A 16,451-nucleotide genomic window follows, 5' to 3' on the forward strand; every position below is an offset into this window, starting at 1 on the left:
TTTTTTTTTAATACGTCATAAAATTAAAAAAAATTTTTTTTCATTAAACATATACGTGTGGGGTATCTATGAATAGGTCTTCAAAAATGATATTTAGGTTCCTAATATCATTTTTTTCTAAACTGAATACTTTGCGCGAGAGACACTTCCAAAGTGGTAAAATGTGTGTCCAAAGTGGGAAAATGTTGAACAAGATCTAATAAGAAGATTTTTTTTTAATACGTCTTAAATTGTACGGAACCCTTCATGCGCGAGTCCGACTCGCACTTGGCCGCTTTTTCTATTTAATAAATTTAACACATATCAATGAAAGAATAAGGATAAAAGTCAAATGGCGTTCTAAAAGTTTTAATCATGTGTCGAAAGATGGCAGTATTTTAACGTGGCTACAAATGTTTCTTTGACAATACACCTCTATTTCAAGTTCTCTTTGGCAGTAGTTAAGTCTTCAGATAGATATTCCATGTTTGTAGACATATCATTTACTGTGTTATGAAACTTACAAAGATTAAGTGTAAATGGTTGTAATTAACAACTTTTTAAAATTATTATGTGAATTTGAAAACTATACATGCCAAGGGGTCACATGTTTTTACCTATAGTCATGTCACGGGTAACCTCATAATAAATACCTTCCACACCAATCTAGGTCATCTAGGACATATTTACTGCAATTATTAGCATAAACTCTTCTTCCCCGAAATGCCAATAATTGGATTTCATAAATGTGATAGGTAATGCAGTTACTGTGCACTATAGCCTTATTACTGGTATCATATGACCTAAATACCGAGGCATGTCCGTGTCATGCAAAATTTAATATTATGCCGAAATAATTAAAACAATTCAATTCAAACTATCACGAGCCGTACTAACATAACACAAAATTAGGTACAGTCAGCATGAGTAATTGAGTAGTAGCGAATGAAACAATGCTCCAAACACAACTGTCATACGGGAATTACTTTCCTAATAAACATATTATTATATGTCTACAGTTTGCGTCCTAAAGTACATACATATATTTATATCCCAGTCAAAGGCTAGGTTCACATGGCGTTCATATTCCCGTATACCGTATACGGGATTTTATCGAATTCCGTAGTGACGCAGCGGCTTACGTGAGCGGATTACTCGCGAACGCTCACGTAAGCCGTCGTGTCGTTTCAGCAACATTTGTATGGCATCGTTCACACGGCTAAACGGCTTTCCCGGATAGGCACCGGCACCGTGTGAACGATTTATAAAGTTGTCCTTGCCGTTCAGATATCGTAAGTCGGGTGATCTTTGGAAAAAAGCAGCTGTTAGGTTAGTGTCATATTTTTTGGTTTTAGGTTATCTTTTCAACAATAAACATTTAACAATGAATAAATAAATATAAAAAGGCGCTTATTAACTTTTCGCATCTTTGATGTCGTATCGTACATCCGACATCGGTTCGGACAATGTGAAACGCTCTAAGATATTCGGGTTGTAGACAGTTACTTCCGGTATCGCCAGGGGCTGGAGCTGACCCCCCGCGGGTTGCCCACCTTGTCGTGGTGGAGGGGCTTAGTAGCCGTGGCTTGGTCACCCACGGTGAAGCGAAGAGGCAACCAGGGCCGGCCTGTTTGAGGTGCGGGCTGGCCCGAGGAGGACGCTCCAAGTGGGCTTCGTAAGCCCGCTTGTGACGCGTTGGAGGTGAACCGTCGAGGAAGAGGAGTGTCGGTGTTGCGGTTAGCCGTTCTCCCTATCCTCGACGGCCGAGGTGGGATCGCAGGGGAAGAGGCGTGATGGTATTACGCCACTCTCCCTATCCCCTGCGACCTTGGCGGGGCCGTTCCGCTGTAGCGGCGTTGGTGGGGCTGCAGAGGAAGAGGAGTGTCCTCTGCAGCCGAGTTGTGGTTTGCGGCAGAACCATGGACCTCATCTGTCGCTGGGCGCTGGGGAGTTTTCTGGCGCCCGTGGCCTCCTGTGGCGGGCTCGGGGGGGTCCGCTACACTGCAGGACGGAGGCCGAGGAGGAAGGCGCGTCAAACCATCTGGCGCGCCTAGCGTGAAGGACCTTCGGGCTTTTGCGAAGGAGCCGCTCGTGGGCGGCTGCCGCCAGGGGGTCGCGGATGAATACCGTGATGATGGGTATACCGTGGGCCTCATTAGCCTAGACGGGAGTCCCACATAAGCACTCGGGTCCCGCACCCGGGTGGTATTCGGAATGCATTTTCCCCCTAACAAAAAAAAGGGGCCGAAGCTGAGGGCCTATCGCGATCCACGTTCGACGTGTTGCCTCCCAGTCACACTTACGTATGAATGTACAAGAGCTACAGAGAGGCTACACGGCATTCTCGGCTCCGTTTGGCTCAGCATTGCTACGAGCAATTATTAGGGTTGGCACAGCTTGACGACCCTTTGCGTACACAACCACAGATAAGATGACTGACTTGAATTTTGATAACCCTAAATAACCGAAAGGGTTAGTGCCATACATTAGAAAGGGACAGCATCGTCCCTGAACTGCTGTCAATCTTAGGTTTTGTAGGAAGTTTCTGTTCTGTATGGTACTACTATTACTTATACTGTGATACCGGTGACGACACGCAAATATAGTACTGCTGAATATAATCTTTAGAGCTCACGTACTGCACAGTTCCTTAACACTTTTTAGTGGTATGTACAAAACTTTGTTCACGGAACACTTACTCGTATGGAATCACTTCGGTCTTGTGTTAATATGTATTATGTGATACGACAGTGTTATGACTGATAAATTATCTGGTGTTTCTAAATGTTATCTACCTAGTTATAGGAATTTGTATTTTATATTGTTAATTAACATAACAAGAAAGAGTGACCATAGGCCTACAGTAAATTACGCAAATCATAATGTTGGGATTCTAGTTTATGGAGTAACTTCATTACAAGGGTTATCAAAATAGCTGCCAACCCTATACTCGTGTTTCGTATCTAAAATTAGAAAGAGTAATTCACAGTAGCGAGCGTGTGTTCCATGAGATTACAGCATTATCGTATAACCTTATGATTCATTAACATTAGCAACCTCCTACAATCTCTAACAAACAGAAAGGTCAAAATTACGGACGATTATCAACGATTTGTTAAATATGACATTAATCTTTAACTTTTTATTGCTTAAAGTAACTTTTTACAACCATGCCTTCTCAATTATTTTATGCATAAATAAGTCTAATAAAAAAATAAATGCGCAGCTGTCGTGGAGCACTCGGTTGAAACCCTCCGGTACCATCGGTCTACTTTCCCGATCTAAGGAAGTAATTATCGAATGTACTCACAAAAATTTCACAAATTAGTTTAGAAATGTGATTTACAGGCAGGGACAACTAATCATAAGAAAACATTGTTGTACATATTGAAACTGATACGCTTAGCTTCACACTTGCTTAGTCAATCAAAAATATGAAATTCAAATGCAAGAAAAATAACATAGCATATTACATACACGTCCGGGGATCGAACCCGAATCGTCGCTGTTACCACCTGTTTCTAAGCGGCTGTTTGCCAACTGTGCCACTATAGGATATACGTAAAAAGAATTTTAACAAAAGATGGCCGTGACGGAAATATCTTACACTTTTTTCCTAGCCTCCTCCCCCCCCATCCGCTAATCGTCCGATAAGGACGATTGTTCCAAAAATTTAACTGCGCTCAGTTGACTCCTAGTTTCGTATATCGGGAATTATCGCCTTAGTAACTTAGTCAGCGCGGAAGTGCCTGCAAGGAAGCGAGTCCTCAATATGGCTGATTGACCTGGATAGGCAAAGGGCACGTCGTTGTGACCTAATTCAGGATTTGATTGGTTCAAATCCTGTCAACGTATACAAACGGAAATCTGGCTGATTAGTATAGCAGGTGGACTTAAATCAGGTCAGTGGACATACAAATATACTTATACTTGTTAAATGGGATATTTAAGGATTTGGATATAATTTGGTTGGTTTGAAGTACTCAGCTTTCTGGGCGGAGTAAATGCTTAATCACAACTTGTCCCAATAAATATTGTTTCGTCAGGTGATAAGCAAACAAAAATCAACCTTATTATAGCAGTAATATGTTTAATTATGGCTATGAACTTGTGTTGGTAATTAGTGAGTTTTGCTTGTCATCTGATGATTTGTCCGTTGAGCTAAGAAAATCTCCCACTTTTTAGTAACTTAGTAACTTTCGACCCCCTACCACAGTGAACATGTTGAGGGGTCGAGATCCATTCCAGTATTATTTCCCAGAAAAAGCCTGAATAATATAGGTAAGAAGTACTAAAGTAGGTAATTGGCAAAGGTACACAGGAGATCAATGATAGGTGTGTATAATTTAGGAGAAAATGCATACGCCGACTTAAGCATACGACTACTTTCTCTAATATGCATAGCTTTGGCATAAACTACCACACTCAGTATTTTACTAAGACTATGTTTGAGGTAAAGTTCGTAGCCACAGAGTTGGCTGCGGAGCGGTTATCTCTACTCACAGCTGCAATTTCGTACTCGTGGTCTAACTAACATATAAACACCCTACTTATCACATAATATACGACCCGAACAATGCTTCTAAGAAATCACAGCGGTAAGATACTAGGGCTCGCGGTCGTGTCCGTGATTCGTGAACCCGTAGCCGTGCGCCCGGTTTCGTGATTCACGGCAACGGTTTTCTGGTCCGTTCCGCACGTGACATTCGGCTACGTGAAATTAGGGTACGTGAATCCGTGTAGATCCGTGTAGGCGTGATCACGGCTTCACGTATCTTAAGAACACGCCGGTTCGGTCCGCCCGCGACGTTGAGTGAAGATACGATGCGGTCTCTAAGAGCTACGAATAAATATTTATCATGAATTTTTTATTCATAGCTCTAATTCCGTTTCATTGCTTTTCAATTAAATTTTATTTTCAATAGTAAGGCCTTTTAAATATTAATGAGTAATGAATGAAAAGAACCAAACATTAATTACAATGAATAGCTACTTTAATAAACGAGTTGCTAAAATAATACAACAACACTGTGTGTCAGGAGACCAACTATGATGTCAGGAGTAACTAATGACAATGAATGTGAGTTCAAAATTCTATAATATAATTCTAAACTGCTCCCTCCAGATTAAATAAAAAATACCACGAATTTGTAAAACAAAACATCGCGGTCACTTCTTTCAACTTCACGAATAAAAGGTAAAGCCCACAGCTATGTATATTGTTTGTTTCATTTTAATAAGTCGCTCGCAAATCTTATTATCTTTGTCTGCACCTGCAACTGCACTTCTTATCTCCAAAAAAAAAAAACCCCGGTATGTTGGCTTAGCTTGTTAATCATACAATAAAACGCTCTAACAATAATATGTCATTATTACCTTCAATCTAGAAATAAACAGTACTCTTTAATGTGCCGAAAGTCCGAAACTGATAAGAACTGCAGCTGCGTACTTTTTTTTCCGTGGCCCCGTACATGTGTTTTTGTTGAATTTGTTTACCTGTATTACCTTTATCATACCTACCGAAGATTTGCAGACCCTTTTGTTTCTTTGGATTAGGATTGCCTTGTTTATATTTAGGCTACGTTATATTCTTTGATAGTAGCAAGCTTTTACAAGTATGTTTCATTCATTTCATTAATACTTAACAGAAAAAAAATGTCTTCTCTTGATTTAATAATGACAACCAGTAGCACAGCGTTGCTTAAGTTCATAATTATAATGATACTTACTAGGGAGTTTTACACCTTATATTTATATTAGTGCTATGCAACGAGCAGGTCGCTAGTTTTGACTATTAATCATTAGCTGGTTATACAAAAAACAGGATAACCCCATAAATTATTTAGATATAACCATTATATTCAAATCGATGCAATAAATACAATTTAAGTTTAATTCACACGTAAATGTTTGTCCGACGAACGTCCCGTATTCAATATACTAAGTGGTAACTCAATTCAATAATACCTAGGCCTTATTTATTTTTCTCCCGGGCGTGTCGAACCTACGAGACGTGCGATAAATACCTATCCAACGGAACCGAGCCCGAAGCTCCGCACACGAACGCAGGTACGGGCTACGTATCATGGCGTGTCACGTGAATCCGGTCGCGAACGCAGGTACGTGGTACGTACCTTGGCGTGTTCGTGAAATTCGTGATCTTAGTACCGCCGGGCTTAAGAACCCGTAGCTACGGATCGGCGTGTATCACGGATATCAGGAGCCCTATAAGATACCGATATGTCAGTGTCAAAAGACCACGGCAAACTCAAGAAGTCTTGTGTTGTGGGTACTCTGACAACGATATATATAATATACAAAATACATAGAAAACATCCATGACTCAGGAACTGTGCTCATCACACAAATACATGCCCATACCCGGATTCAACCCAGGACCATCGGCTTCAGGGGGCACTACCCACTAGGCCAGACTGGTCGACATGGTCGATACTTCTGACACGTAAACTGCTTCAATTCTTTTGATGATAACTGTATATATCTAGATTCGTCCTCAATTCTCAACTTTTACTAATGCATTGTCAAAAAAATATAGATAGGTTCTTTTCATGAAATCACAGCCACAACAGAGCTGTTACTGTTTTGTTGAAAGCAGCCGACCGGCGCAATCAACGGCATCCACTTCGTTAACTGAGACCGGAAATTTAAGCAGTTCAAAGCGGTAAGGTTCAATAGACACGATTCGTAATTTTCAGTGATTATGCCATTTATAGGACCACGTAAATCGGTAACAGGTTTATTTATGTATATCTATTTGCATATTAATAGTTATTGTGCAAAATTCAGCACGTAAAGCGCCTACAATGTTTTTTTAACCCATTCAGCGCTAATCGCGACTAGTGGTCGTTTTGCCTCTACGAAGCATTTTCGCTACATACCGAAAAATCCATGTTATCGGCTACGACCGTAGCTCAGCGGTGAATGTGTTACGGCACGATTCAAAGAATGATTAATGTCTTAATCATCTCGAAGCAGCTCGATTCGGGCAACCAATGTCACTTTGACGTTTGAAATATAGTAGATAGATCTTATTGGCATCACAGCGGAATCGAAATAAACGTCAATTTTGACATGTCGTTTAGTTATCTATCTTTTAAAGATCTTAAACGTACATACAAACGATATCTAAATGAGAACTTATCTAAACCAGAACTTATCGTTATCGTATTTCATTCTTGGAATCGGCCTACTCGTATTAATGATTTTTGTGCCACACTCGACCCGAGTGCTACGTCAAATTGCTACGCAAAATCGTATACGACTTATGCTCTACGCTACGCCCTCTACGTCCTGATTTTTGGAGCACGGCTACGCGGTGAGAGCGTGTACGCTAGGCCGTTATTACGATCGCGGTTTTATCATTTATAACTTTTCGGGAAGGTGACAGATGGAGATGGCTTATCTACGAGTATATCGATAAACGATATAACCACAATTTGTAATCGTCATTTTCTATGCTGAATCGTCATTTCTATGACGCCCGGTCTGACCTATGAAGCCGGTGGTACTGGGTTCGAAACGCGGTAAGGGTATTTATTTATGTGATGAGCACAGTTCCTGATTTGTTCCTGAGTCATGGTTATTTTCTATGTATTTAAGTGTCTATATATTCTACATATCGTTATCTGAGTACCCACAACAGGAGCCTTCTTGGGTTTACTGTGGGGCTTAGTGAATTAGTGTAAAAATGTCTTATAATATTTATATTTATTTTATTTTATAATTGTACCATATTGGGGTTCTTCAAAATTGACAAAAGACTTGTGAAACAACCCTTTCCGTTGAGCACGTCTACTGTCTAGTCTATGTGGGTCAATGCCCGATGTTCTATTTAAAACTCGGCCAAGTACGAGAACGGAATCAGTTCGGAGTAGTTTGGAACAGTGCCTTTAAGACTTGGTTACACAACTTTAGTTGCGATTTGATATGGACCTGTGGGTCGTGTTAAGTTAATAAGAAAATGATTGATTCCGTTTCGACAATCCTGAAATTCGAATTACTTATGATAATGTTTTATTGTAACAGCATAGTGTTTTAGTATTTGATATATTAATTACGTTCGAATCTCAAGGACGGGTGTGTTGACCTGAAAGGGACAACGAGCATGAGCGAGCATGATTGAACCGTTTTCATTGATAAAAGTCTCTAGTTATTCCAATTGTATTAGAAATTGGAAGCTAATTATAGGTACTCCTGGCTTAACCAATGGTACTACAATATTTATTTTAATTTAGATCATCATTGTTTATAAAAAAATATACAATACATGCAATTACGTAAAATCATCTAGTTAAGTAACATAATACATAGACAACAGAAGATTATTAGGGTAAATAATAATCGCTAAGCACTTGAAACATCACATACACAGATCTGAGACTTAATCGGGGCTCCACATTCTGTACCTGCCTAAAGCCGATAAGGGCACAGCTATTTGTTAGATTAAAAGGGGTATGTCATACGCGCATTACCGACCTTTTACAAAGATTTACGAGGCTGCGTTTTCAGCGTAATGTCAGGTTGGTCGGAGGCAAGGAATAAGTATGTAGACGGCGAGCGGCGACAGGATGCGTCTCTAAGTCCTCTGGTGACATTTACCGTCTACATAGAGATAGTTTATTAATGTGAACCTGCTGCTTTACGGTCTGTCACGAATTTGACCAACAAAAATAAAGGGGATCATCAGAGTCGCAAGTTTTGTCAGCGGGCATTTTGTAATCGGCCCCAGATGGCAGGTGTGGCTCACCGTGCTGCTTATGAAAAGGCGCAAGGACCAACCAACCCGAGACTCTAGAATCCTCGACATTTCATCCGAAATGGCAGTCATCACCCCAGTGCATATCCCAGTTTTACCCCGAATGCTGGCTGGAAGAGTATGATCAAACGCCACTTGAAAATGCTCGATGGAAAGAGTCGGACGCTCTAGGCATTCTGTTATTATTCTTATCAAAAAATGGGAATAGCTGCGTCCTTATTGCTTGTACAGTGAAAATGACCAGCAATTAAGACTATTCACACGTAACTTACGTTGGACCTGGCCCGACGAGGCGAGGCTGGTTGGCGCGTCGCCGCGCAGCACGGCGTCCAGCTTGATAGCTTGTCCGATGTGTAAGAACCGCTCCGTGCGAGCTGCGCCCGCGCTCTGACTGTTGCCCGACCACACGTCGGACAGCGCGCGCCGGGACAGCATTGGCTGCGAATGAGATGAATGCCTTAGGCCTAGGTCTCTAGTTGAAGCCATTATTGCCATACACTGCTTGAGTTTGCAACGCGATGCTTACACAGCGTAATTTGTCAACCGAACATAAGCCTTGTAACACAAAACAAGGTCTTACATAATCACACTTACAGAGCAGGAAAAGCGCAAAATGTATAGCATTTATTAACTGCTCTGATATCCGATATAAGTTAGACTGTATTTATTAGATCCTCACCACTTTGTGGTCCGTGCAGTGTTCCGTGTATATGTCTTTGATGAGGGTGTCGAGGGTCCGCTGACGCTTCTGCGTGAAGATCGGCGTTTGAAATGCGGACTTCTCGCCGTTCATCATTTTTACCTGAAGGTAAACACTCATATAAACTAAGTACTTATATACTAATAATGTATGGTGCACAATAAAGAATATTTACTTACTTACTTACTTACTGTCAGAATCATAAGGACAAAGAAAATATTGATATGATTTTTGTATTAATTATGTTTGATGTTTCGCAAAAATATACTCAAAAGCGATTAAAACAGGTCACATTGAATAATATGTTTTGCAAACGAAAATAAAACAGTATTTGACAATTACTTCACCTACCGGTTATGTAATCCGTATTCCGTTAAATTATATTAGTTAATTTTTGTGTGAATAGGTACAAGAAATGTTTGTCATACTCCAAAGTTAATTAAACAATTTTGCAAGCATAAAAGCCACTTAACTCGGACATCTTTCGTATTGAAAGGATTTCAAGTTAAAGGCTTAGTCCGCTACAAAAGTTTATTGAACTTTCTCTAATAACAAATAACATAAATAAATATGAATCTCAGCTTTAATTAAAGATTCCTGAAAACTAATTTAATTTGTTCTTAATTGGCTTTCATTCTAATTACGTCAGATCAGATGTATTTAGTACTGAAATAGCATAGATTAATTAGATGATAGGAATCTGTCGCTGTGAGCACCGTTTACAGTATTTTTATCTAGGACAAAGAAGCTTGTATTGTAACAAGGATAAGTATTAAGGGCAAGATAATTCGAAAATGTAACCTCTAGTGTTCCACCGTTCTAATACTAGTAGGTACTAATTACCGAAAATGAAATTTAAATCTCCTTGGATTTCGCAGGCCTATAAATCCCGGTCTTTGATAGGCTTGCGTGGGGATACAGATACAACACATAGAGATTCCTTGGAGAGCTTTAATGTCGTGTAAATTTTAATCATTATTAAACGGAACAAAGTTGCTTTTGTTTTATATCGTTCGATTTTAAAACATAACAAAATTAAAATTAATTTTTAACGAGCAGACACGTCCGCGAACGATGCTATTACTCACCCAAAACAGTAATTTTGCCAATAAATTATAAATTTATTCTAAGCTTAATAGCATCGTCCGCAGACGTTTCTGTTTGTTAAAAATTAAGTTAGTATGGGTAGCACATTGTTACTGGTGAATTTCCAATATGACTTGGAACTCCGGTAGCCGTCTAAGAAGTGTAACGTTCTTACGGTAGATGCCGCTAGGGTCCCCTAGACCCATATGGTGAAAAATTTGCTGCCTATGGATGAGGTCTTGGTGGCTCAGGTGGCAGAGCGCTGGAGTATCTATCCAGAGGCCGTGAGTTCAAGTTTAACCCAAGACAATAATTTTTCCACTTTTAAATTTATTCTAAGCTTAATAACAAAATCAATTATTGACAGCCAACTTTTATAGGTAGCGCAGCTAGAGGATTGTTTTTTTTTCTCGATATCCCTATTTGAAGATGACCACGATAATTGTACTGAGCTTTCACCCGAAACTAACCAGCAAATAGTCCCTGAACAGGTTGGGGTCCACGAAGATCGGGGGGCACGGTAGCGAGGGCCCGAACGGGGGCACGCAGTCGTCGCTAAAGATGCTGAGCTTGTAGCCCTCGGGGATCTCTGACACCACGGCGAAGATATCTGCATTGCTATAGGAACTGTATTGAAAGCCCAATTGTTTAAAAAAAACCTTTTTTATATATATGTTTAGAGTCAGACCAAGACAAGTTGGCAGCGATTTTGATCGTCCAGGCAGTGCAAGTGTTATTTGAAATACCAAACATGAAATTATGACGTTTACTTAACACTTGCACAGGCTGCGCTAGTAAAATCGCTGCCAACTTAGCTTGGTATGACTCTAATACGATAACTTACATATAGATCGTGTCATTCATAACGACGCGAGCCTTGACTCGTATGGTCATGATATTAAAGGTTAGATTTGATAAATCTGCATGTCATTGTCGATGACACGAACCATAATTAACACTTGTATGACAAGAAAAGATATACCTACTTATTACAGATATTTTAATCTTTACTTTGTTAAGTTTGTTTTCTAATGTAATTTAACATCATATCACTTCTGAAAATATCGGTATAAAAAATGTGCCAAAAATATATATACATTACCTTAATATATCGGCAATAAGGTCGTGTATACATATTTTTAGCACTTTTTTCGTATCGATATTTTGAGACGTGACCGTACCTAAACATGTGGCTTTATTAACGATTGCAAACGCTGTATGTATGAGCGGAGTTTTTCGATCGATAAAGGATACGTGTGAAGTGGCTCTTTATGAACTGCGGGTTGAAAGTCTCGTGGGCCCTCTCGTCGACGAAAATTATGTTTACTATGTCGTTGCCGATGTGGCGTTTACGTTCCAGCTGCAAAAAAAGATTTTAAGTTACTTTACGCGCAATGTCTTTTTTTAGGCATTTCTATTAAAAAAAGATGGGACCTTCGGCCCGATTCGAAGAATGATTAAGACTTTAAGATCTTGGAAAATCTTGGAAAGATCTTTAAAAGATAGATAACTAAATGGCATCTTAAAATTGACGTTTATTTCGATTCCGCTGTGATCCCAATAAGATCTATCTACGATATTTCTAATGTCAAAGTGACATTGGTTGCCCGAAGCTGCTTCTGTCAATTATACGACATGAAAATGTTATCTAAATGGGAACTTATCTAAACCAGAACTTATCGTTATCGTATCACATTCTACGTATCGGGCCGCTTGAATCGTCCCTTGTTCCCTGGAGGATGGAGATAATCATAGAATTGTGAAGCAACTAGTTACCTATAAACAAGGAATTTATTTTAGGGAAGAGGTCCTTACCGATATCCGTTTTAATTTATATGTAGGTATAGGTGACGAAATATAAAATGCATCGATTAGTCATAAAACTTCATCTTTATGCCATAGGAAATATTGAAGCGGCCGAGGTGCCTAAAAATATCTGAACGCGAACTCTAAAACTTTGACAAAGAGCCGTGTTCAGATATTTGTGGGCGCCTTGGCCGCTCCGCTATATCTGATGGCGACTGTACACAGTTCGAATAACTAGTTATGACACTTCGTGTTTCTGGAATAATATAGATAAGTTAGTATGTAAATTCTGATGTACGGTTCGTTACATTACCTAAATATTTTTTAATTTAATTTAGCAGAATATGTATTGAAACGTTAGAAACCAGGAAAAAATAGAAACTAAAATGTAGAAGCAAATGGAGTGCAAATAATATTTATAGCTTGCCCCTTATATTTTACATGCGCACAAATTACATGTAAATACTACGTGTTCACACACAACGAGACACCTTTCAAGAAATTGCCACGCAAAAGAGCTCGGTAGGTGTAGATGCGCTTCGCCCGCGGACTAAAATCCTTGCAGATAACCAGTTATCTCAGATGAGAAATAAAATCATTAAAGTTGTCAAACAAAGGAGAACCAAAGGCTTTGTATGGAAAAAGAGACCTAACGTATGCTCTTATACAGAATGGGCCACCTGTATAAGAGCAAAAGTTGGGTTTCTTTTTCCAAAAAAATAAGGTTAGTTAAATACGTTGGCCTTATAAACAAGCTGGATTTTCTTTTTGGGTCAGTGAGGGCAGGTCCCAGATCCCGTGCTGCTACGCGAAAACTGTCTTAGAAGACCTTTCCTCGATTTCAAATTAATGAAAATTGACGTTTACAGATTTTGGAAAAACATACAGGTTGCGAGAGAAAGGTCGTTTTTGAAGAACCTTTTTTTTTCATGCCAATTGATCCCATTCCTATCAAGGATCAAAAGCAATTCCTATCAAGCAAAATTGCATGAGAACAAAAGGAAATTTTCGGCAAAAAAATCCAGCATGTATATAATAAGACGTTTTGTTTATGTTAAAAGATTGTAGCTATTTTATGTCATTTAAAAAAAAATGTGTGAAAAATGTTCCTAAAAATCTTTGTCCATGTATTATTTAGGCCCCTTAGTAGGTAGGTAACATTCATATATTATACAATGCGTACACAAGTCTGTGAAAAAATAAAGAAAGAACGATATAGCATGACTATTCATTTTATGTATAATCATGTAATGGTGAACGTATTTGTAAGTACGACAAATCCGAACAAGTATGACCTTTCACCAATTGTAGCAATTTAGAAGTCATTATTACATTAATTCTCTATTGCACGAACACGATCATTAGTCCGCTCTCCATTATGTACCTACACGAACTAGTATTTGTAGTATTTCTTATGATAATTATTATTTTATAAATAATGTAAGTAAATTAACGAAAGAAAATTTTGAAACTCGAAAAATAAAACTGTGTTGGACACACAACTTGTATTTTAAATTTGATTAACGGACGCAAGGTCAGACGTTCGGATGGACAGACTAGACATAAAAAACTATTCCGTCTGGTACCGTACCCTAAAATATAAAAATAAAACAAATGTTAAATATAAGTACTTAAGTCATTAATTTAAAATCTGGTTGCAATAAGGAGAATTAAAATATTTCATCTTTAATAAACATACTCGTACTTGTACATAGGGGTTTACAGTGCGGGAATGTTTTATACTAATCAAAAAAATTGTTAAAAACTGTAAACCCGATACTAATTTAACATTTTTAAGCACTTTAGGAGCTTACTACCTATGTTTAATCCATAGTATTATTTTACCATAAACAAAGTTATAAATACACTAAATAATTCCCGCACCAAAAACCCCGATGTATGTGAATAAATGACATTAACGTCCCAATTTATTTAAATTTTTTCAAGGTATACATAAATTCCAGTATTTGAACCCATTCCAGTAAATAAATAACGAAATGCACGAGACGTTCAATTTCTTACTTTTATTCAATTTCCGGATAGATAAAACGAATTTAAGAAAGTATATCAAAATATATACTTATTATTTTTTATCATCTAATTTATTTTACAAAAAATTAATCGTTTTAAACACAATTCGAAATGATCACTCTGTATTTTACAAGCCTAATGAACAAAAAAAATGCGTTACTTTACGAGTTGGAACTCTTTAACCGACTTTTAACTATCCAGCGCCCGTTTCCTTGTCTACAGCAAGAACTGACCTGCTGTTTGTTGTCCTTCGAGTGCGGCAGCAGCGTGGACACGTGGAACATGATCTCGTGTCCGTGGTGCATTGTGTACACGGAGTACAACCCCGTCATGTCACCTGCAGTCAACACGGATACTTCATTATGTTACCTTGGTCTCCGGTTGACGCTGGATGCTACGTACAACGTTACGTTCTATTAAACAGCATTATCATATAAAGCGACAATGTGTTGTACGTAGATTCGGCGTAAACCGGAGATTAATATTTACGGCCGGCCAGATCGTAACATGGAGCAGCTTATACCTACTCAATAACGTAGCTTATGTTATATTCTATTTATACTTTTTCAACACACTTGCTCATAACGGCGATTTTATTCAACCGATTTTTGGCTCATAATCCTAGATATTAAATACGCGTGCTTTTTCAGTATAACACTCGTGCTTTTTCATTATATTATCCGACTGAGTTAAGAAGGTAACTGATTGCTAATACTCGTATGTATAAAGTAAAGTAAAGTATTAATTCATTGTTAACTGTGTACATAAGATGTCATATACAGGAGAATAGAAACGGAGTCTTCTTAAATTGGTCGAGTAGATCTTACAACGTGGACTGGCGGGAGCTGGCGCCCCACCCGCCGCCAGGCAGTAAGACCGATTTAACAATAAAAATTTGATAAATATGAAAGTTTATTTTTTCCTCGCAAGTGTGTTGAAAAACGTATGAAAAGCGTGTGCATTGGTCATTACCATTACATACATCGGTTTTCTTATAGCGCGCTTGCTTACAGCTCGCGCGCACTTTGGAAAGAGAGGTATGGGCATTGTGAATGTCATCTCGCTTTGTGTGGTAGGGCACAGCCAGTGGATGTCATTCCAGATCTAGAGCAGAACCCAACTGGAGAAGTACCTCCACGTCCTCCACCTTACAGAAAACAGCAGCCAAATAACACTAGACCCTACTCATAGTGTTGTGTTCCTGCCGGTGAGTAAGGTTGCCAGAGCTCAACGAGGGGGGGCGGGTTTAGGGTCGGCAACGCGCATGTAACTCCTCTGGAGTTGCAGGCGTACATAGGCTACGGAGGCTGCTTACCATCAGGCGGGCCGTATGTTTGTTTGCCAACGACGTAGTATAAAAAAAAAAAAAAAACTTTGTCGCCTCGTGTGTAATGGCCAACTTAGCACACTTGTATCACAATGTATTAATAAAATACTCCTGTAAATACAATCCAGGGAGCAACTACCAACTTAAGTCGATATAATTTTATCTTAGTACATTACCTATCTACTAACTGTTATATAATATTAATTTTCCTAACAAATGTCATGTAAAGGCTTGCTATATCTACTTTAAACTAGAACAGTTGTTCCAAGAGCCTACACCCTTCTAAAAAATTTGCAAAACCTTACATTTCCTCTAGTTTAAAGAAAACATGCGAAAAGCAACACTAAGAGTATTATTAAACAAGGTTTAATTTCTACCGCATACCATATTGGACATATATCATTCATTGACCTCGAAACTATGGAAGGTAGAGGCAAGGAACAGAATCTCCTTAGGCAGAACTGTTGCAAAAGTGTCCAGCTGTCAGCTATAAATAATAGTTCCAAATCTCTCCAGAATAGCGCTAGAGTAGCTAAGAACCTAGGGCGTTATTAACGGAGTGAAGTGCGCTGTTTAGATTTTTTTCTCAAGTATTCTGGGTATTGTAGCGCCACCTATTTATGGTTTTCGTCGGACACTTTTTGGTATATGAAGATTCTGTTCCTTCCCTCTACCTTCCATACTCGAAACAGGATAAATTTCCAGTCCTGTTTAAACACTTTCAATACGCACTCAAATAATTGGAA

General features: G+C 38.9%; 1 protein-coding gene across 2 annotated transcripts in view; it reads right to left on the reverse strand.

The window, feature by feature from the left end:
* LOC133524158 (GTPase-activating Rap/Ran-GAP domain-like protein 3) overlaps positions 1–16,451 on the reverse strand; it is a 197,266-nt gene that overhangs the window by 26,400 nt on the left and 154,415 nt on the right. For both annotated transcript variants that reach the window (XM_061860031.1, XM_061860023.1), the window contains exons 10-14: positions 14,612–14,715; positions 11,796–11,901; positions 11,012–11,151; positions 9,435–9,557; positions 9,028–9,193 (exon numbers count right to left, since the gene is read on the reverse strand). In XM_061860031.1, coding sequence (XP_061716015.1) covers positions 9,028–9,193; positions 9,435–9,557; positions 11,012–11,151; positions 11,796–11,901; positions 14,612–14,715 — 639 coding nt within the window. The remainder of the gene's footprint in view (positions 1–9,027; positions 9,194–9,434; positions 9,558–11,011; positions 11,152–11,795; positions 11,902–14,611; positions 14,716–16,451) is intronic.

Source organism: Cydia pomonella, chromosome 1 (genome assembly GCF_033807575.1).
Source record: "Cydia pomonella isolate Wapato2018A chromosome 1, ilCydPomo1, whole genome shotgun sequence".
In the NCBI taxonomy this organism is placed as follows: Eukaryota; Metazoa; Arthropoda; class Insecta; order Lepidoptera; family Tortricidae; genus Cydia; species Cydia pomonella.